Consider the following 16,701-nt stretch of genomic DNA (forward strand, 5'->3'; position numbering starts at 1 on the left):
GCTCAACCTTGAAGAGGCAATGTTTCATTTTCTTTTACATGAGGTCACCATGAGTTGGAGCCAACTTGTTAGCAACTAATAACAACAATGACGACGATGAATGTGATCAGAAATGATAGTGAAAATAATTTTGATCATATACATTAGAATTACAATACATTAAACTGAATTTCTTTTTCAGGGACACCAATGCACTAGGTATTTTAAAACAAAGGCTAACATATTAATATTTAGTTGTACTTTTAAGAAACTTCCTTCACCAAATACTAATAAATACAAATCTTCATAATCCTGCTTCTAATGTCATCTATGTACTAAATGTTATTATATCACTGTTTCCAATTATTCTGTGTCAATAAAAAACAGAAATTGTTAAATGAGGAAAGATGGCCTTTATGCATGTGAATGCAAAGCTACAACTTTATATTTCAGCATACAAGAAACCTGACATAACAGGCTCTGACTGAGTACAAGATGTTTCCATAGTGACATTTTGTTTTTTAAAATAGAATAAATGAGAAATCAAGAAGCGTCCTTAGAGTACAAAATCTTGAACACTCGATCTCGAATCTGTTTGGTCTTTATCCCATAAACTATAGGATTGAGCAAAGGTGGGACAAGAAGATAAAGGTTGGACAGAAGAATATGAATGTAGGATGGGATGTGGAACCCAAACCTGTGTGTAAAGAAGGAGAAGAAAGCCAAGAAATAAAATTCTAGGAAGACACAAATGTGGGCAATGCAGGTATTAAAGGCTTTGAGCCTTGCTTCCTTTTGAGGCAGGTTGAAGACAGTTTTAAATATTTGAATGTAGGAGAGTGTGATAAAGATGATGTCAAATCCTAGTGTGCTGAAAGCCACAAACAGACCATAGATCTTGTTGACGTGAACATCTTCTATTGCCAATTTTACAATGGCCATGTGCTCACAGTATGTGTGGGAGACCACAGTGGTCCTGTAGAATTTCAGGCGGCATTTGATGAGGATGAGACATGGAGCTACAAGGAGGGCAGCTCTAAGTGTCACCGCAACCCCGATCTGAGTGAGAAGTTGGTGGGTAAAAATGGTTGCATGTCTCAGGGGGTCACAGATTGCCACATAGCGGTCCAGGGCCATGGCCAGCAGAATACCTGACTCAATACACTGCAATGTGTGAATAAGCCACATCTGCAAGAGACAGGCTTCAAAATATATCTCTTGTAAGTGGAACCAGAATATACCTAGCATTTTGGGTAGGATGCATGTACTGAGAGCAATGTCTGTTGCTCCAAGCATTGCCAAGAAGAGATACATGGGCTCCTGGAGACGGCGTTCAGTTTTGATGATGACAAGAAGCAGGGAATTCCCAAAGATGGCAATGATGTACATGGCACAGAAAGGAATTCCAATCCAGAACTGAATAGACTCCAAGCCAGGGATCCCAATCAGTGTCAGCAACTGGGGCATGAAGATTGTGCCATTGAGTTTGAACATGATGACTTAGAGCTGTCTGATTAACGTTGACCATTTTTCCAAGTATTCTCTCTTCTTTTCCCTCTTCCCTATATTTACAGAAACAGAGGTTGAACTTGACTTCAAAAAGCATTTTGTCAAACATTCATTTACTGATGAGACGGTTATGTTTGTATCATTTAGACAAAAATAATACAAACGTAACTTGCGATGTCAATCAGTAAACTAAGCTAATTTAGATTTTACTAAAACCTGATAAATGGACCAAATCTTATGAAAATTTAGATCTGCAAATCGTGACCCGGGAAAATTTTAATTAAAAGAGCAATGTCTGTCACGTATTGAATTGTGTCCCCCAGAAATAAGTGTAAACTTAGCTAGGCCATGGTACGCTACAGTGTGTGATTGTCTACCATTTTGTCATCTGAGGTGATTTTTCCATGTGTTGTAAATCCTACCTCTTTGATGTTAATGAGATGGGATTAGTGGCAGTTATGTTAATGAGGCAGAACTCAATTTAGAAGATTAGGTTTTGTCTTAAGCCAATCTTTTTTAAGATATAAAAGAGAGAGACCAGCAGAGAGACATTGGGACCTCACACCACCAAGAAAGCACGCTGGGATCAGAACAAGTCTTTGGATCAGAGATTCCTGTAAACAGAAGCTTCTACTGCACAGGAAGATTGTTGAGAAGGACCTTCCTCCAGGGTCAACAGAGAGAGAAAGTCTTCCCTTGGAGCTCTCACCTCGAATTTGAACTTCTATCCTCCCAGACTTTGAGAAAATAAATGTCTCTTTGCTAAAGTCATCTATGTATGGTATTTCTGTTGTAACAGCACTAGATGACTAAGACAATGTCCAAAAAGTAAAAGTCACTATGCAGTTTATTTCCTCCAGGAAATTTTTCTATGATCAAAATCTGCCTAATTAATAAAATTTTTATTTAAAGATGTATACAGGAAAGATTGATCTTAATTAATATTATTTTAGAAAAATAAATCAGAAAATATCCAAAGAAAAACATACTTTAAGTATACTATCCAATATTGGATAATTATATTAATTCAGTGGGATTCATATTAGGTTATAATCTTGATAAGATATATTTTGTTTTTATATATAGAGAATAAAGAATAAAGTTTTCCTAGTTGAAGTGATATGTAAATGTGTTAAATAAAACTGGAGTAAACTCAAATTATTTTGAATTGCTTTTTTAACAAAGTGTGGTATTTTTGCACAACCCTAACACAGCTACAAGCAGTCCCTGGGTTACAAACAAGATCCATTTCTACATGTGTCTTTAAGTCAAATTTGTAATTAAGTCAGAAAAGGTGCGTATGGTCTTATTTAGCCTTAGTTTAATGCAAGAAAGGAGCCCTGGTGGCTCAATGGTTGAGAGCCGCTCCCTGGAAACCACATGAGGGAGTTAGTTCTATTCTGTCCTGATAGGGTCACTATGTGTCAGAATCAACTAGATGGCAATGGGTTTGCACTCGGGTTAGTGCAAGAATAGGCTTGAAGACCTTTCAGTGACTTAAAAGCTGCACATGCAGCAAATAAAGGTGATTGTGATGGATTTATTGCGAGTAGAGGTTGGTTCAGTCATGTCGAAGTATGGGCAAATTGGCATAACATTAAAAGGCAAGTATGAGTTGTTCATAAGTCAGATGTTCATAACCCAGGGACCCCTGTACATCTCATTTTGTCTTTCTTTTCCGATATAAGCCACTACTGGATACTAATACATGGCTCAGTTTCCTGTTCACTGTCCTTCATTCTGCCCTGGATGTGTTCATATTTGTCGTAATTTATACAGCTGCTTGAAATTCCTATTTTTTTTTAAACAGTATTATATAATCATCTGAAAGCTATTTTTTCTCTCACGTATTGAAACCTGATACACCATTAATACAGAATTCAGTTAGGTTCAACTTCCTTTTGTTGAGCATCTTCTGTATGTGAGGCACTGTGCCAGGAGCTGGGTAAATAAACATTAAAACTGCAGAACTTGCAGCAGAAAAAGAAGCTGTACTTTTTTGAGTTCTTTATTTTTCTGTTTCATTTTCACACCAGAACTTTTGGCCCTAAGATTTGAGTACACCATGCATCTGAATCTTCATCTTTAACCTAATAATGCTGTTGTTCTATGATATAAATACAAAATATTACTTTTTTCATACTCATGATATATAAATTGATACTTATAATAAAGTTATTACAAGTAAATTTCATATTTGTGATAACCATTTCTTTAACAAAATTTAATTCTACGCCAACAAACTTAGGGCCAGATGTACATATAAGAGAACCTCAAAACAAATTTACATGTACATATATGAGAACCCTGAATCATTCAAATGGTTAACACGTTTGGCTGGTAACAATAAGTTTGCAGTTGGAGTTCATCCAGAGGCACTTCAGAAGAAACGCCTGACAATCTGCTTCTGAAAGATCAGCCACTGAAAACTTTGGTGTTTATGGATAGCTACTAGATAAAACCGAGCACCACAGGGGATTGGTCTACTGGGTTTGAGGACTTAGGACAGTAGTCTCGTGGGACAACTCAGTCCATTGGCATGGTATACTCCCTATAGTCAATGTTTTACATTCTAGTTTGGTGAGTAGTGTCTATGGTCTTAAAAGCTTGTGCGCAGTCATCTAGGATACAACTATTGGTCTCTTCTCCACTGGAACCAAAGAGAAAGAAGGAAACCAAAGACTCAAAGACAAAACTAGTCTACAGAAGCAATAGTCTACGTGAACAATGACATCACCTACCTTGAGGCTAGAAGAACTAGATAGTGCCAGGATTCCACCACTGATTATTTCTACCAGAGATTCAATAGATGGTCCTGGACAGAATGGAAGAAAAATAAAGAACAAAACTCAAATTCCTTTAAAAAAAAGTCCAGATTTACTGGATCAGTGGAGACTAGGTGAACCTCTGAGACTATTGCCCTGAAATTTTCTTTAAACATGGAGCTCAAACCACTCTAAGCCGAATGAAAGATTGACCCATAAAATAAATAGTATCACCTATGAGTACTGTGCTTCTCAAAATAATTTTCTAGACGAAATCAAATGATAAACATTTACCCTATACCAAAGATGACAAGGCAAGGGAGGACAGGGAAGGTAGATTAATGGAAACAGAACAACCAAAATAAAAATAACAAGAATGCTGACATATTGCAAAGAATGTAATTAATGCCACTGAACAATATTTATAGAAATTGTTAAATGAGAACCTAATTTCCTGTGTAAACTTTCACCAAAAACTTGTATGTATATATATATATGAAAATACATATATGAAAAGTCTGCTGAGTATAGTTCTACACTGACAGACACAGGGGTCACCTTGAATCTGATTGAATTGATGGCAACTGTTTTCACCACAAATTGTCCTCTCCTTTGACAAATTTCAGTGTAAACACAATTCTATAATGGACGTATATGCAAAAGTTGGACACCCAAGATTATTTCTAAGAATCCCTCAGACTATTGCCCTTTAAACCTTAACCCTTAAACCAAAAATGCCCCCAGAAGTCTTCTTAAAACCAAACATTAGCTTAGCTAGTAAAGAATGTCTGCATTGAACATTGTGCTCTTTTAAGATATAGCTGTATGGGATCAAATTGACAATAGCAACTCAAAGATTAGAAAGGAAACTTAATGGTCAGTGACCTTATGTTAGCGAGGGAGCAACAACTAGGAAAAGAAGCATGAGAATGGCTGCACACCTCAAAAAATGTAATCAATGTCACTGTATTATACATGCAGAAATTGTTGAATTGGTATATCCTGCTGTTATTCTAAGAAAAAACAACAACAAAAAAATAAATTATACATTAAAAAGATATGCTCTGGTTAATTGAAATCCCACTCCTCAGATGGTCTAGCATTTTTTTTTTTTTTTTGGTGTATATTTACTGGGTAATGCAGGATTAAGTTAACTCCGTAAACATGTAAAGCCAACCTTCCCATTAGTTTGGCTCTCAGGTACCCCAAATCTCCACAGACTGGAAAAATGTTAACTTTCAGGGCTGATATAATCATTCTGTTCCTTGGCTCTTATTCCCCCTCCCACTCACCACTACCTACCTTATCCTGACTACTTCATTACCATTCTATCACAAATGGACACACACACATACACACACATAAAATTATTATTTGAAAAATATGTCCAGACGGGTCCTTTTCAATAATCAGTAATATGTATAGACTCTTTTCTCTTTCCTGTGTGAGGAAGAAAAAACAAAAACATGATTTCTAGGGAAACTTGTCACCCCACTTCCAATTTTTCGTGCTTGCTGATTACTTCTTTTTTGTGCATCCTTTTTACTAGCTATGGTGAGCCCTGGTGGTGCAGTGGCGAAGAGCTCAGTTGCTAACCAAAAGTTGGCAGTTCAAATCCACCAGCCGCTGCTTGGAAACCCTATGGGGCAATTCTATTCTGTCCTATACTGTTTCTATGAGTCAGAGTACATTCAATGGCAATGGATTTACTAGCTGTGGCAGAGCCAGAGTACAGAGAGAAATGAAATGTTGGGGATTAGAAAAATACAGAAACAATTTACTAAAAATGCTAGCAATCTTTGTATCTTGATGAACAAATTTTTATCTGTTCTACTTAAAGCTTTAGTTCCTATCTTGATGCAAGTTAAGATACATACCGTCTTAGCTTAAGACCTGAAGAATTTTTCTGTGGAAAAGAGAAAAAAGGAAAATACTCACTAAAACAAGAGGAAATCAGTACTACTTACTTATACTACTCATGTCCTAGCTCAAATCCTAAAAGAAATAATAATTTCATTTTCAGTATTCCTACTCAGTGCTGACTTCTTATGCCAGATTACAGGTTCAATTACCAACACTCCTTCTGAATCCTTTGCAAATATTTTTCTCTCTAGATCTTACAAACACCTATGAGAAAAATATTCACAAGCTTAATTCTCCAACCTTCTTGTGTGCACGGAACAACTCATGCTGATGTAGAAATCCACATAGATAAAGAAATTTGTTCCCATGAGACCAATATTGAACAAATACAGTGTCAACACTTGAGCACGACTATGACTATGATGCAATTCACCTAAGGAATGGACAGGTAAGAAAATCATCTTCCCTACAGGCCACCAAATTTGACCACTCACTCCACCCCCCCCTTTTTTTTTTTTTGCATAAGGAGGTGTATATGGAGGCAATCCAATGCTAATTAGCTTTCCCTTTATGAATTTCAGTGACTCTTGTTGTTCTCATAAAGCTTCAGGAATATGATTCAGATTTGGGCTTTCTTAAACATTTCAGTTACTAAAAAAAAAGTTAAGAGATGAAATAATCATAAATCATAGAGTAATTATCCTTGCTTTGAATGATTTTAAAAATTGAATTCTGAGTGCTGAGGTCAGCTACAATTCCAGGGCATAATTTCTAGTATACTCAGAACATAATTTAACTTCATAAAACTAAAAGTGGAAATGGAGTGTCTTTCTGAGCAAGAGCTGATCTAAACACTCCCACTCTACCTATGTGGGCGCCATGATTTTTTTTCACATATAACTTTTCCTTACTTCTAACAACCATGTCTTGGGATGGTCAGTTTTTGTGCTAGGCAACTGTCCATATTAAAAAAATCAACTACCCAGTCTTCCATATAAGCTGACTCGAAGAATTATTTTTATTGTGGTTAGAACAGTAAAAATTCCATTCTAAGCAAAACCTGAGTTGTACTGATTAATGATGCCTGCGTTGTCCTCAACTCACGTATTTAAAATGTTTTTACTTATAATATCCTGAAACATCAAAGGGTGGCCAAAATAGCCTTTGCTATTTTGCATTGGGAAAGGGTTGTTGACCTGGGAATGGTTATTTCTAGTTTCTGAAGGAAGAAAGATTTCTTCCTTAGATGTATTATTATTTCTATTACAAAATCCATCACACCCTGAAGTCAGGAACTCTGCGGCTATCATCCTCATGTCTCTCTTATTACACTTCTGCTGAACAAATAATCAATTTATGCTTATCTTCCTGGGTTCCTGGTTGGTGGTGGGCATTGATCTAGTCTGTACATTCAGAGTCATTTGTAGTAAAAGCTTCGGTAAGTATACATCCCATCACTGATTGCCATTATTCATGACCTCTTTGTGCCTTATTTTTCTTATCTGTTAAGTGATGGTATTGGGCTTCTTGATCTTGAAACCCTTGGTCTGTCCTGCCTTAACTTTTTACAACTATGTGAGTCACCTGCGGATGTATCACACACACACTCACTCACACACACACACTCACTCACACACACACACTCACTCTCACACACACACAAACACACACACATACAGAACCTGAACAACCTGCAGAAGAACCACAGTCGGGAAGTGATATGGAAGTCTTAAGGCAAAGGTTTTTATCTTCATTGTAGAAGGCAGGACTGGCTGAAGGAAACCAATTCTATAGATATAGATATATATATAGACATATTTAATTCACACAGTTTACAAGTATTGTGGTTGTTATTTTTTCCCAATCACCAGTAGCAATTTACATAAGCTGAGAACCACTCTCCAAAATGTGACTACTGAAGAAATGCAAAGTCAGAATGTAGTAAGGAATGTAGCCCAAAGGTGAGAAATTCCCAGATACTGGAGAAATTTGAATTCCACTTGCGTATTAGCTACCATTTATAAGTGCTATATGCCAGGCTCTTTTCACAGGTTATATAGCATTGTTTTCACGACTTTAAATATTACTGATTCCATAGATGAGAAAAATATTTAAACAAAATATAAGGCATTTATCCAAAGTCATATAATGAGAGGAGGAGCCTAGATATAAACTACTTTCCAGTTGATCAAAAAAGACATCTTTTTTAAATTTTACTACCTTGTCTCCTTCAGATACAATAGATTGGTTTTTATACACTTAAAGGAAGAATTCCAATCTTAGAGTTTGTCCTTGCATCCATTATTTATTCTAAGGCTTCCTTGTTTTCTCCCACTCCATTCCCCTGTCTTCACACAGAATCTAAATCCAGTTATATGAGCCACAGTATTTGGAGAGTGTCATCTACAAATTGCAAGTTGTAAATGAGTCTTCCACCAATCCTGATGCCACATTCTTCATCATGTAGTCTAGCTTCTTGAATTATTTGCTCAACATACAGATTGAATAAGTATGGTGAAAGAATACAACCCTGATGCACACGTTTCTTTTGATTTTAAACCATCCCCTTGCTGTGTTTAAAAGACTGCCTGTCCGTCTATGTACAGGTTCTTCATGAGCACAATTAAGTGTTCTGGAATTCCTATTCTTTGCAATACTTTCTATAATTTCTTATGATCCACACAGTTGAATGCCTTTGCATGGTCAATAAAACACAGATAAACATCTTTCTGGCATCCTCTGCTTTCAGCCAAGAGCTATCTGACATCAGTGAAGATATCTGTCATTCCACATCCTCTTCTGACTCTGGCTTGATTTTTGGTAGCTCCCTGTTGATGTACTACTGCAACTACTTTTGAATGATCTTCAGTAAAATTTTACTTGTATGTGATAATGATATCCTTTGATAATTTCAACTTTCTTTTGCATCACCTTTTTTTGGAATGTGCACCGTCTTAGTTATGTAGCGCCACTATAATAGAAATAGCACAAGTGGATGGCATTAACAAACAGAAGTTTATTCTTTCACTGTCTAGTAGGCTGGAAGTCCAGAATCAGGGTCAGTTCCAGGAGAAGGCTTTCTCTGTTGGCTATGGAGGAAGTCCTTGACATCAATCTTTCCCTTGACTAGGAGCTTCTCCTAGTCACACACTCTGCTCTCTGCTCTGCTTTTTTGGTGGTGTGAAGTTCTCCTCTCTCTCAGCTGTCTTCTCGCTTTTATATACCCAAAAGAAATTTGCTCAAGGCACAATCCAATCTTGTAGATTGAGTCCTGCCTCATTACCATAACTGCCATTTATCCCAAGTCATTAACATCATAGAGATAGAATTTAAAACACATTAGAAAATCATATCAGGTGACAAAATGGTAGACAATCACATAATACTGGGAATCATGGCCTAACCAAATTGATACAAATATTTTTGGGGGACATAATTCAATCCATGACAGGCATAAATATGGGCATTTTCTAGTCAGGTGGCCAGGGAGCTGTCTTCCAATTTCTTGACATAGACAAGTGAGCCCTTCCAGTGCTGCATTCATTTGCTGAAACATCTCAATTCATATTCTGTCAATTTCTGGAGCCTTGTTCTTCACTAATGCTCAGTGCATCTTGGACTTTTTCCTTCAGTACCCATTGTTCTCGATCATATCCTGCCTTCTGAAATGGTTGAATGTCGGCCATTTCTTTTTGGTACAGGGACTCTGTGTATCCCTTCCATCTTCTTTTGATGTTTCCTGTATAGCTTAATATTTTCCAAGTAGAATTCTTCAATATTGCAACTTGAGGCTAGAATTTTTTCTTCAGTTCTTTCATCTTGAGAAATGTCGAGCATATTCTTCCCTTTTGGTTTTCCATCTCCAGTCCTTCCCACATTTCATTATAATACTTTATCTTCTCAAAGCACTCTCTGAAATCTTCTGTTCAACTCTCTTACTTCATCATTTCTCCCTTTTGCTTTAGCTATTCTACTTTCAGGAGCAAGCTTCAGAGTCTCTTCTGATACCCATTTTTGTCTTTTCTTCCCTTCCTGTCTTTTCAATGATCTCTTGACTTCTTCATGCATGATGTCCTTGATATCATTCTACAACTAGTCTTGTCTTTGGTTATTAGTGTTCAATATGTCAAATCTACTCTTGAAATGGTCTCTTAATTCAGGTGGGATATACTCAAAGTTGTACTTTGGCTCTTAGCGACTTGTTATAATTTTCTTAGCTTCAAGATGCACTTGCAAAGGAGCAATTGATGGTCTGTTTTGCAGTAGGCCCTTGTGCTTGTTCTGAATGTTGATATTGAGCTTTTCCATTGCGTCTTTCCAAAGATGTAGTCAATTTGATTTTTGTTTATTTCATCTGGTGAAGTCCACATGTATAGTCACCATTTATGTTATTGAAAAAAGGTATTTGCAATGAAGTAGAGGTCGGTCTTGCAAAATTCTATCATTTGATCTCCTCAATTATTTCTCTCACCAAGATCATATTTTCCAGCCACTCTTCCCTTTTCTTTGTTTCCAGCTTTAGCATATCAATCACCAGTAATTATCAATGCATCTTGATAGCATGTTTGATCAACTTCAAACTGCAGAAGTTTTTACAAATCTTCAATTTCTTCATCTTTGGCCTTATTGGTTGATGCATACATTTGAATAATAATTGTACTAACTTGTCATCCTTGTGGGCATATGAATATTATCCTATGATTGACAGTGTTAAACTTCAGGATAGATCTTGAAACGTTCTTTTTCACAGTGAATGTGACATGATTCTACTTCAATTTGTCATCCTTGGCATGGTAGTCAATGTGATTGTCTGATTCAAAATGGCCAGTACCTGTCCAGCTCATTAGTGCCTAGGATATCAATCTTTATGGGTTCCAAATCATTTTTGACATTTTTCAATTTTCCTAGATTTATGCTTCCTACCTTCCACATTCCTATTATTAATGAATGTCTGCAGCTGTTTATTCTCATTTTGAGTTGTGTCACATCAGCAAATAAAGGTCACAAAAGCTTGTGTTCTGCCTTGTCATCATCGTCTACTTCTACTTCATCATCCCCAGTGGTATTTTGAGTGCCTTCCAACTGAGGGGCTCATCTTCCAACAGTATATTAGACAATGTTCCACTCCTAATTATAAGGTTTTCACTGACTAACTTTTTTCAGAGGTAGGCCACCAAGCCCTATTTCCTAGTCTGTCTTAGTGTTATGCTCAGCTTAAGCCTGTCCACCATTGGTGGCCCTGCTGGTATTTAAAATACTGGTGCCATAGCTTCTAGCAGCACAACAACATGCAAGCCACCACAGTACGAGGAACTGACAGACATGTGGGGCAGGAATCATTAGGAGTGGGAAATAAACATTCTTTCCTAACAAAAAAAAAAAAAAATTTTTTTTTTTTTTTTAACAAAACCCAGAGCCAAATCTAAATTGTCATCCTTACTCTTCAGGAGGAATTTTCTATCAGGCCTTTAAACCAAACCAAACCAAACCTGTTGCTGTCAAGTCGATTCTGACTCAGGCCTTTAGTGCTCCTTTATTCCTGGATTAATGTAAAGTTCTCAAGTACTTAAGTGTCAGCCTTTTGAAGAGGCCTTTTTCAATAACTGGTTATCTGTGTGCATTCGTTATTACTGAAATACTCCTCTGACCCTTCTCGATGGTTTTCCCAGGTCTATAGCTGTTAGCTTTAGGCCATGTTTGTATCAGGAGAAACATTGGTGAGGGTCTGAGCCTCCAGTTCTAGTGTCGAGACTTCCAAGCTGCATCAAGCAGAAATCCTTGAAATCTAAAGACCTTCCCCTAAGTCTTCACTCAAAAAGTGACTAGAAAGAAATGGCCTTGCCCATACCTAAGGTAATCAGTCCACAGATGTTCTGAATTCCATTTCCTCACATACACCAACCTAAGGATTTATGTAACTAAAGTTGCTTCTTTCCTACATTGCATTTTCCATATGTCCTCTTACTGGATTACTCCCTACAAACAGGAAAATGTCTGCTCGGAACACTCCACCCATAAGCCTCCTTTCTCTGCTTCTTTTGATAGCAAATCACCAGGAAAATGCTGTCTGAATTGACTGTTTGCACTGACTCCCCTCTCGTTATCTTGAATCCAGTATTCTCAATTAATTATTCTATCATACAAATTAATCCAAGGTATAATATGCCCAAGTGTTTACTAGGACATTTTCATAAAAGGTTTAAAGAAGAATGAATTGGTAAAACTACTTTGGCCACTCTGGGAACAAAAAGATTTGTAAAAGCACAGTCACTGCAACACTATGTATAATAGCTAAAAAAATAAAGAATAAACAATTTCTGTGTATATACTTCAATAGTAGGAAGAATCAATAAATCACAATATATTCATACAATAAGACACAATAAAGCATGGTGAAAGAGCAATCTACTGGAAATAAAACAACCAGGATGAATGTGAGAGATATAACGTGTGTGTGTGGGTGGGAGGGATAGATAATAACTATACAATGTGATTCCATCTACACAAAATTAAAAAAAAAAAAAAATAACTGGACTTCTGGCCAACATGGCACTATAGACAGAAGCACCAAGCTGCCCCTCCACAGCAAAGTCCCGAAAAAATAAGTGAAACAAAGGCAAACTTCATTCCTGGAAACTGAAGTGCCAAGTGAAGAGTTAACAAACTCAGCCAAGCACTGAATGGAATAAGAAACTGACAGAGAGAAGGGAGATAAGTGTGGAGGGCCCCATCAGCTAACACAGCATGGATCAGCTATTTTGGTATCCTGCCGGGGATCGGCAGACAGGGAGCACAGGAAAGCAGCTTCGCTGAACTCCTAACAGGAAGCAGAGCACATGGTAACCAGCGATACAGACTTTCCTACCTGCCCCCCGCCCCCATTTTCTCCCCACTGCTCTACCTCCAAGCTTCCTGGCTGGATGTGGTGGCTCGGCCTGCGGGGAAGTGCAGGGTAGGTGCCACTTGGATTCACCCAACTCACGTTGGAGATTGGCAGACAGAGGGTACAGGAAAATAGCTTCATGAAGTTCCCAGCAGGAGACAGAACGCCTGCTGGACCTGCCCTACTGCACCATAGATGAATGACTGACCCCGCCCATTGGACAAGGAGGTAAAAGGTATCGTGACTACAGAAGAGCAAACAAAAAAGAACAGACAGCCCGCCTGCTCAGCCATAATGAAATAAAATAAAAAAGCAGGACAAAACAAACAAATCTACAATCAAGAAATGAAGAAAATAACTATTGAATGTCCCAAAGACAGTGGACAATATCAAAACATTAAAAAAAAAAAAAGGACAGGATGGTTCCAGTAGGTATCCAAAATAAAATACCACATGACTTTCCAGTAGAAAAAGGTGCTAGGACTACCTGACAGGGAACTGAAATCTCTAACATTCAGAGCAATCCAACAGTTGAAGCAAAAAGCGACAAAAGTGAGAAAACAATTGACAAATTCATGGAAAATACAGACAAAAAAATGGAACAATTCAGGAAAGTAATACAGAAAAAAAAATGCCAAAATAAATTCACATCTAGAAATCATACAAAAACAGTTAGCAATCTAAAAGATAAACAAGATATCAGAAATGGACAGTGTCACAGAAGGACTGAGGAACAGGTTTGAAACTATGAAAGACGGAATCAGCAAAACTGAAGACAAACACTTGGACACAACTCTGAGGAAAAATCAGAAAAAAGAAAAAACGCTGAGAATTATGTGGGATACAATCAAAAGCAAAAATCTGCTAGTGATTGGAGTTCCAGAACAGGGAAAAAAAAACGGAAAACACAGAGAGGATCATTGAAGAATTGCTGACAGAAAACTTCCCTAATATCATGAGTGATGAAAAGCTGACCATCCAAGAACCTCAGCGAACCCCATATAGGATATAGGATAGACCCCAAAAGAAAAACACCAAGGCATATCATAATCACACAAACCAAAGACAAAGAAAAAATCCTGTGAGCAGCTCGAGAAAAACAAAAAGTCATATACAGAGGATAAACAATAAGACCAAGCTCTGATTATTTGGCAGAAATCATGCAGGCAAGAAGGCAATGGGATGACATATAAAACTTTGAAAGAAAAAAAAAATTGCCAACCTAGAATAATATATCCTGCAAAACTATTGTTCAAATATGATGGTGAAATTAGGAAATTTCCAGATAAACAGAAATTAAGAGAATATGTAAAAACCAAACCAAACTTACAAGAATTATTAAAGGGAGCCTTCAGTCTGAGAACAAACAACATCAGACAGCAGCCTGAATCTAGGACTCAAGATTGTACAAGCCAGATACCAACCTAGGAAATGAACTCTCAAGGACTATCCAAAACCAATACAATTGCAGCAGTGAACCAGAGAGGTTAATCTGTAAATGACAACAATGTCAGAACAATAAAAGGTATAGGTATAGAGCTTTCTAATGGATAGGAACACAAGGCAACACCAAGTAATAATAGACTGGTTCAAACCTGGGAAGATAAGGGTAAATTTCACAAAGAAAGTTAACAAAACTACTCATCAAAAATAAAGAAGAAAAGCATAAAGTCTCAACAGAAACAAAATCTACAAAAATGAAATGAAAAAGAAATCCACCAAACAAAAGGAACTCAGCACAGGAGAGTAAGAGGTACAAAGAAAATGTTAGCACCACAAAAAAGAGATGCAACAATAAAGAGAAGCAATGAATCTGTGAAGTATCTCATAACATGGATGCATGTGGAGGACATTATGCTGAATGAAATAAGTCAATCACAAAAGGACAAATATTGTATGAGACCACTACTGTAAAAACTCATGAAAAGGTTTACATACAAAAGAAACAATATTTGATGTTTACGAGGGAGGGGAGGGGTGGAGATGGAAAAACACTTAGGTAGACAATCCCAAACACCCAGGTAGACAATAGATAAGCGGTAACTTTAGTGAGAGGTAAGACAGTACACAATACTGGGGAAGCCAGCACAACCTGTACAAGGCAAGGCCATGGTAGCTCCGCAGACACATCCAAACTCCCTGAGAGACTGAATTGCTGGGCCGAGGGCTGTAGAGTCCATGGTCTCAGGGAACATCTAGATCAATTGGCATAACAGAGTTTATAAAGAAAATGTTCTACATTCTACTTTGGTGAGTAGCATCTGAGTTCTTAAAAGCCTGTAAGCGGCCATCTAGGATCCCTCAATGGTCTCACCTCTTTGGGAGCAAGGAAGACTGAAGAAAACTAAAGACACAAGGGAAAGATTACTCCAAAGGACTAATGGACCACATCTACCATGGCCTTTACCAGACTGAGTCCAAGTAAAACTAGATGATACCCAGCTACCACCACTGACCGCCCTGACAGGGATAACAACAGAGGGTCCCAAACGGAGCTGGAGAAAAATGTAGAACAAAATTCTAATTCAAAAAGAAAGACCAGAATTGCTGGCCTGACAGAGACTGGAGAAACCCTGAGAGTATGGCTCCCAGACACGTTTTCAGCTCAGTGATGAGATCACTCCTGAAGTTCACCCTTCAGCCAAAGATCGAATAGGCCCACAGAACAAAACATGACTAAAGGGCACACCAGCCCTGGGGCAGGGACTGGAAGGCAGGAGGGAACAGGAAAGCTGATAATAGTGAACACAGTGTTGAGAAGGGAGTGTGTCGAGATGTTGTGGGGTTTAACCAATGTGTACTAACTCTTTGATGAGAAACTAGTTTGTTCTGTAAACCTTCATCTAAAGTTCAATAAAAAATAAAAAAAATTAAAAAAAAACAAGTGATCTGTGGTAAGGAATCAGAAATAGTAGTTATCTGTATATTTTGTTTTGTTTTGTTCTGTGTTTTGGAGGGTGTGGGCATTAAATAAGTGTGGACATGTGGAAATTTTTTAGGCCGCTAAAATGATCTCTGTCTTGATCTTGAGATTGTCTATCTGTAAAAATTCATCAAGTTGACACTGAAGACCGCATGTTTACATGAGTACATGTCACGTGTATTTACATATATGCTCTACCTCAATAAAAAGGGGAAAAACTTTAAAAAATGAACATACAATCAGTGTGAGAAAATAGCATTTCCTCTTCTTGTCTGTGGAAATCTCCCAGGGCTCTTCCCTGAGCAAATGGAGTCTGGTAGGAATGGAAAGAAATAATCAAGCTTTTTCCCAAATAATTATTGCATGCATGGAGAATTATTATTCCAAATTTGGTTAGGATGATCAAAACACTAAAAATGTGTGGCAGACTTTATCTTTTAAAATATTTATTGACTCACCCTTATTGAGATGTAACACACGCTGAAAAATGGTACCATTCAATTTTAGTATGTTGAAATGTGTAGAATTCGTATTTTGTGTTCTAGAAATTGTGAAGATTCCCCAGAGACATTTGAATATAGACTGCTTTCTCAAAAAAAAATTGTCTAAATATAATATTCAGAAAGGTAAGGACATGACTGCCGCACAAATATAATATAAGCACATGTCAAAATGTTTAACTCAATGATAAAACCTATAAAATAATATTGCTTCAAGAATTTTTTTGGGCTGAGTATTTATATGCATAAAATAATCTTGGGAGTTTGTTTTGAGTTTGA

The 16,701-nt window shown here is 37.3% G+C and overlaps 1 protein-coding gene across 1 annotated transcript; it reads right to left on the reverse strand.

Moving 5' to 3' along the window:
* Window positions 1-522: 522 nt before the first annotated feature.
* On the reverse strand, window positions 523-1,518 carry LOC100672476 (olfactory receptor 52A5-like). The gene has a single exon (XM_003421478.3). It carries the CDS (start codon window positions 1,471-1,473, stop codon window positions 523-525), a length of 951 nt encoding a protein of 316 aa, XP_003421526.2. The 5' UTR covers window positions 1,474-1,518.
* Between the last annotated feature and the right edge of the window lie 15,183 nt (window positions 1,519-16,701).

The sequence above is a fragment of the Loxodonta africana genome, chromosome 7, assembly GCF_030014295.1.
Source record: "Loxodonta africana isolate mLoxAfr1 chromosome 7, mLoxAfr1.hap2, whole genome shotgun sequence".
Classification (NCBI taxonomy): domain Eukaryota; kingdom Metazoa; phylum Chordata; class Mammalia; order Proboscidea; family Elephantidae; genus Loxodonta; species Loxodonta africana.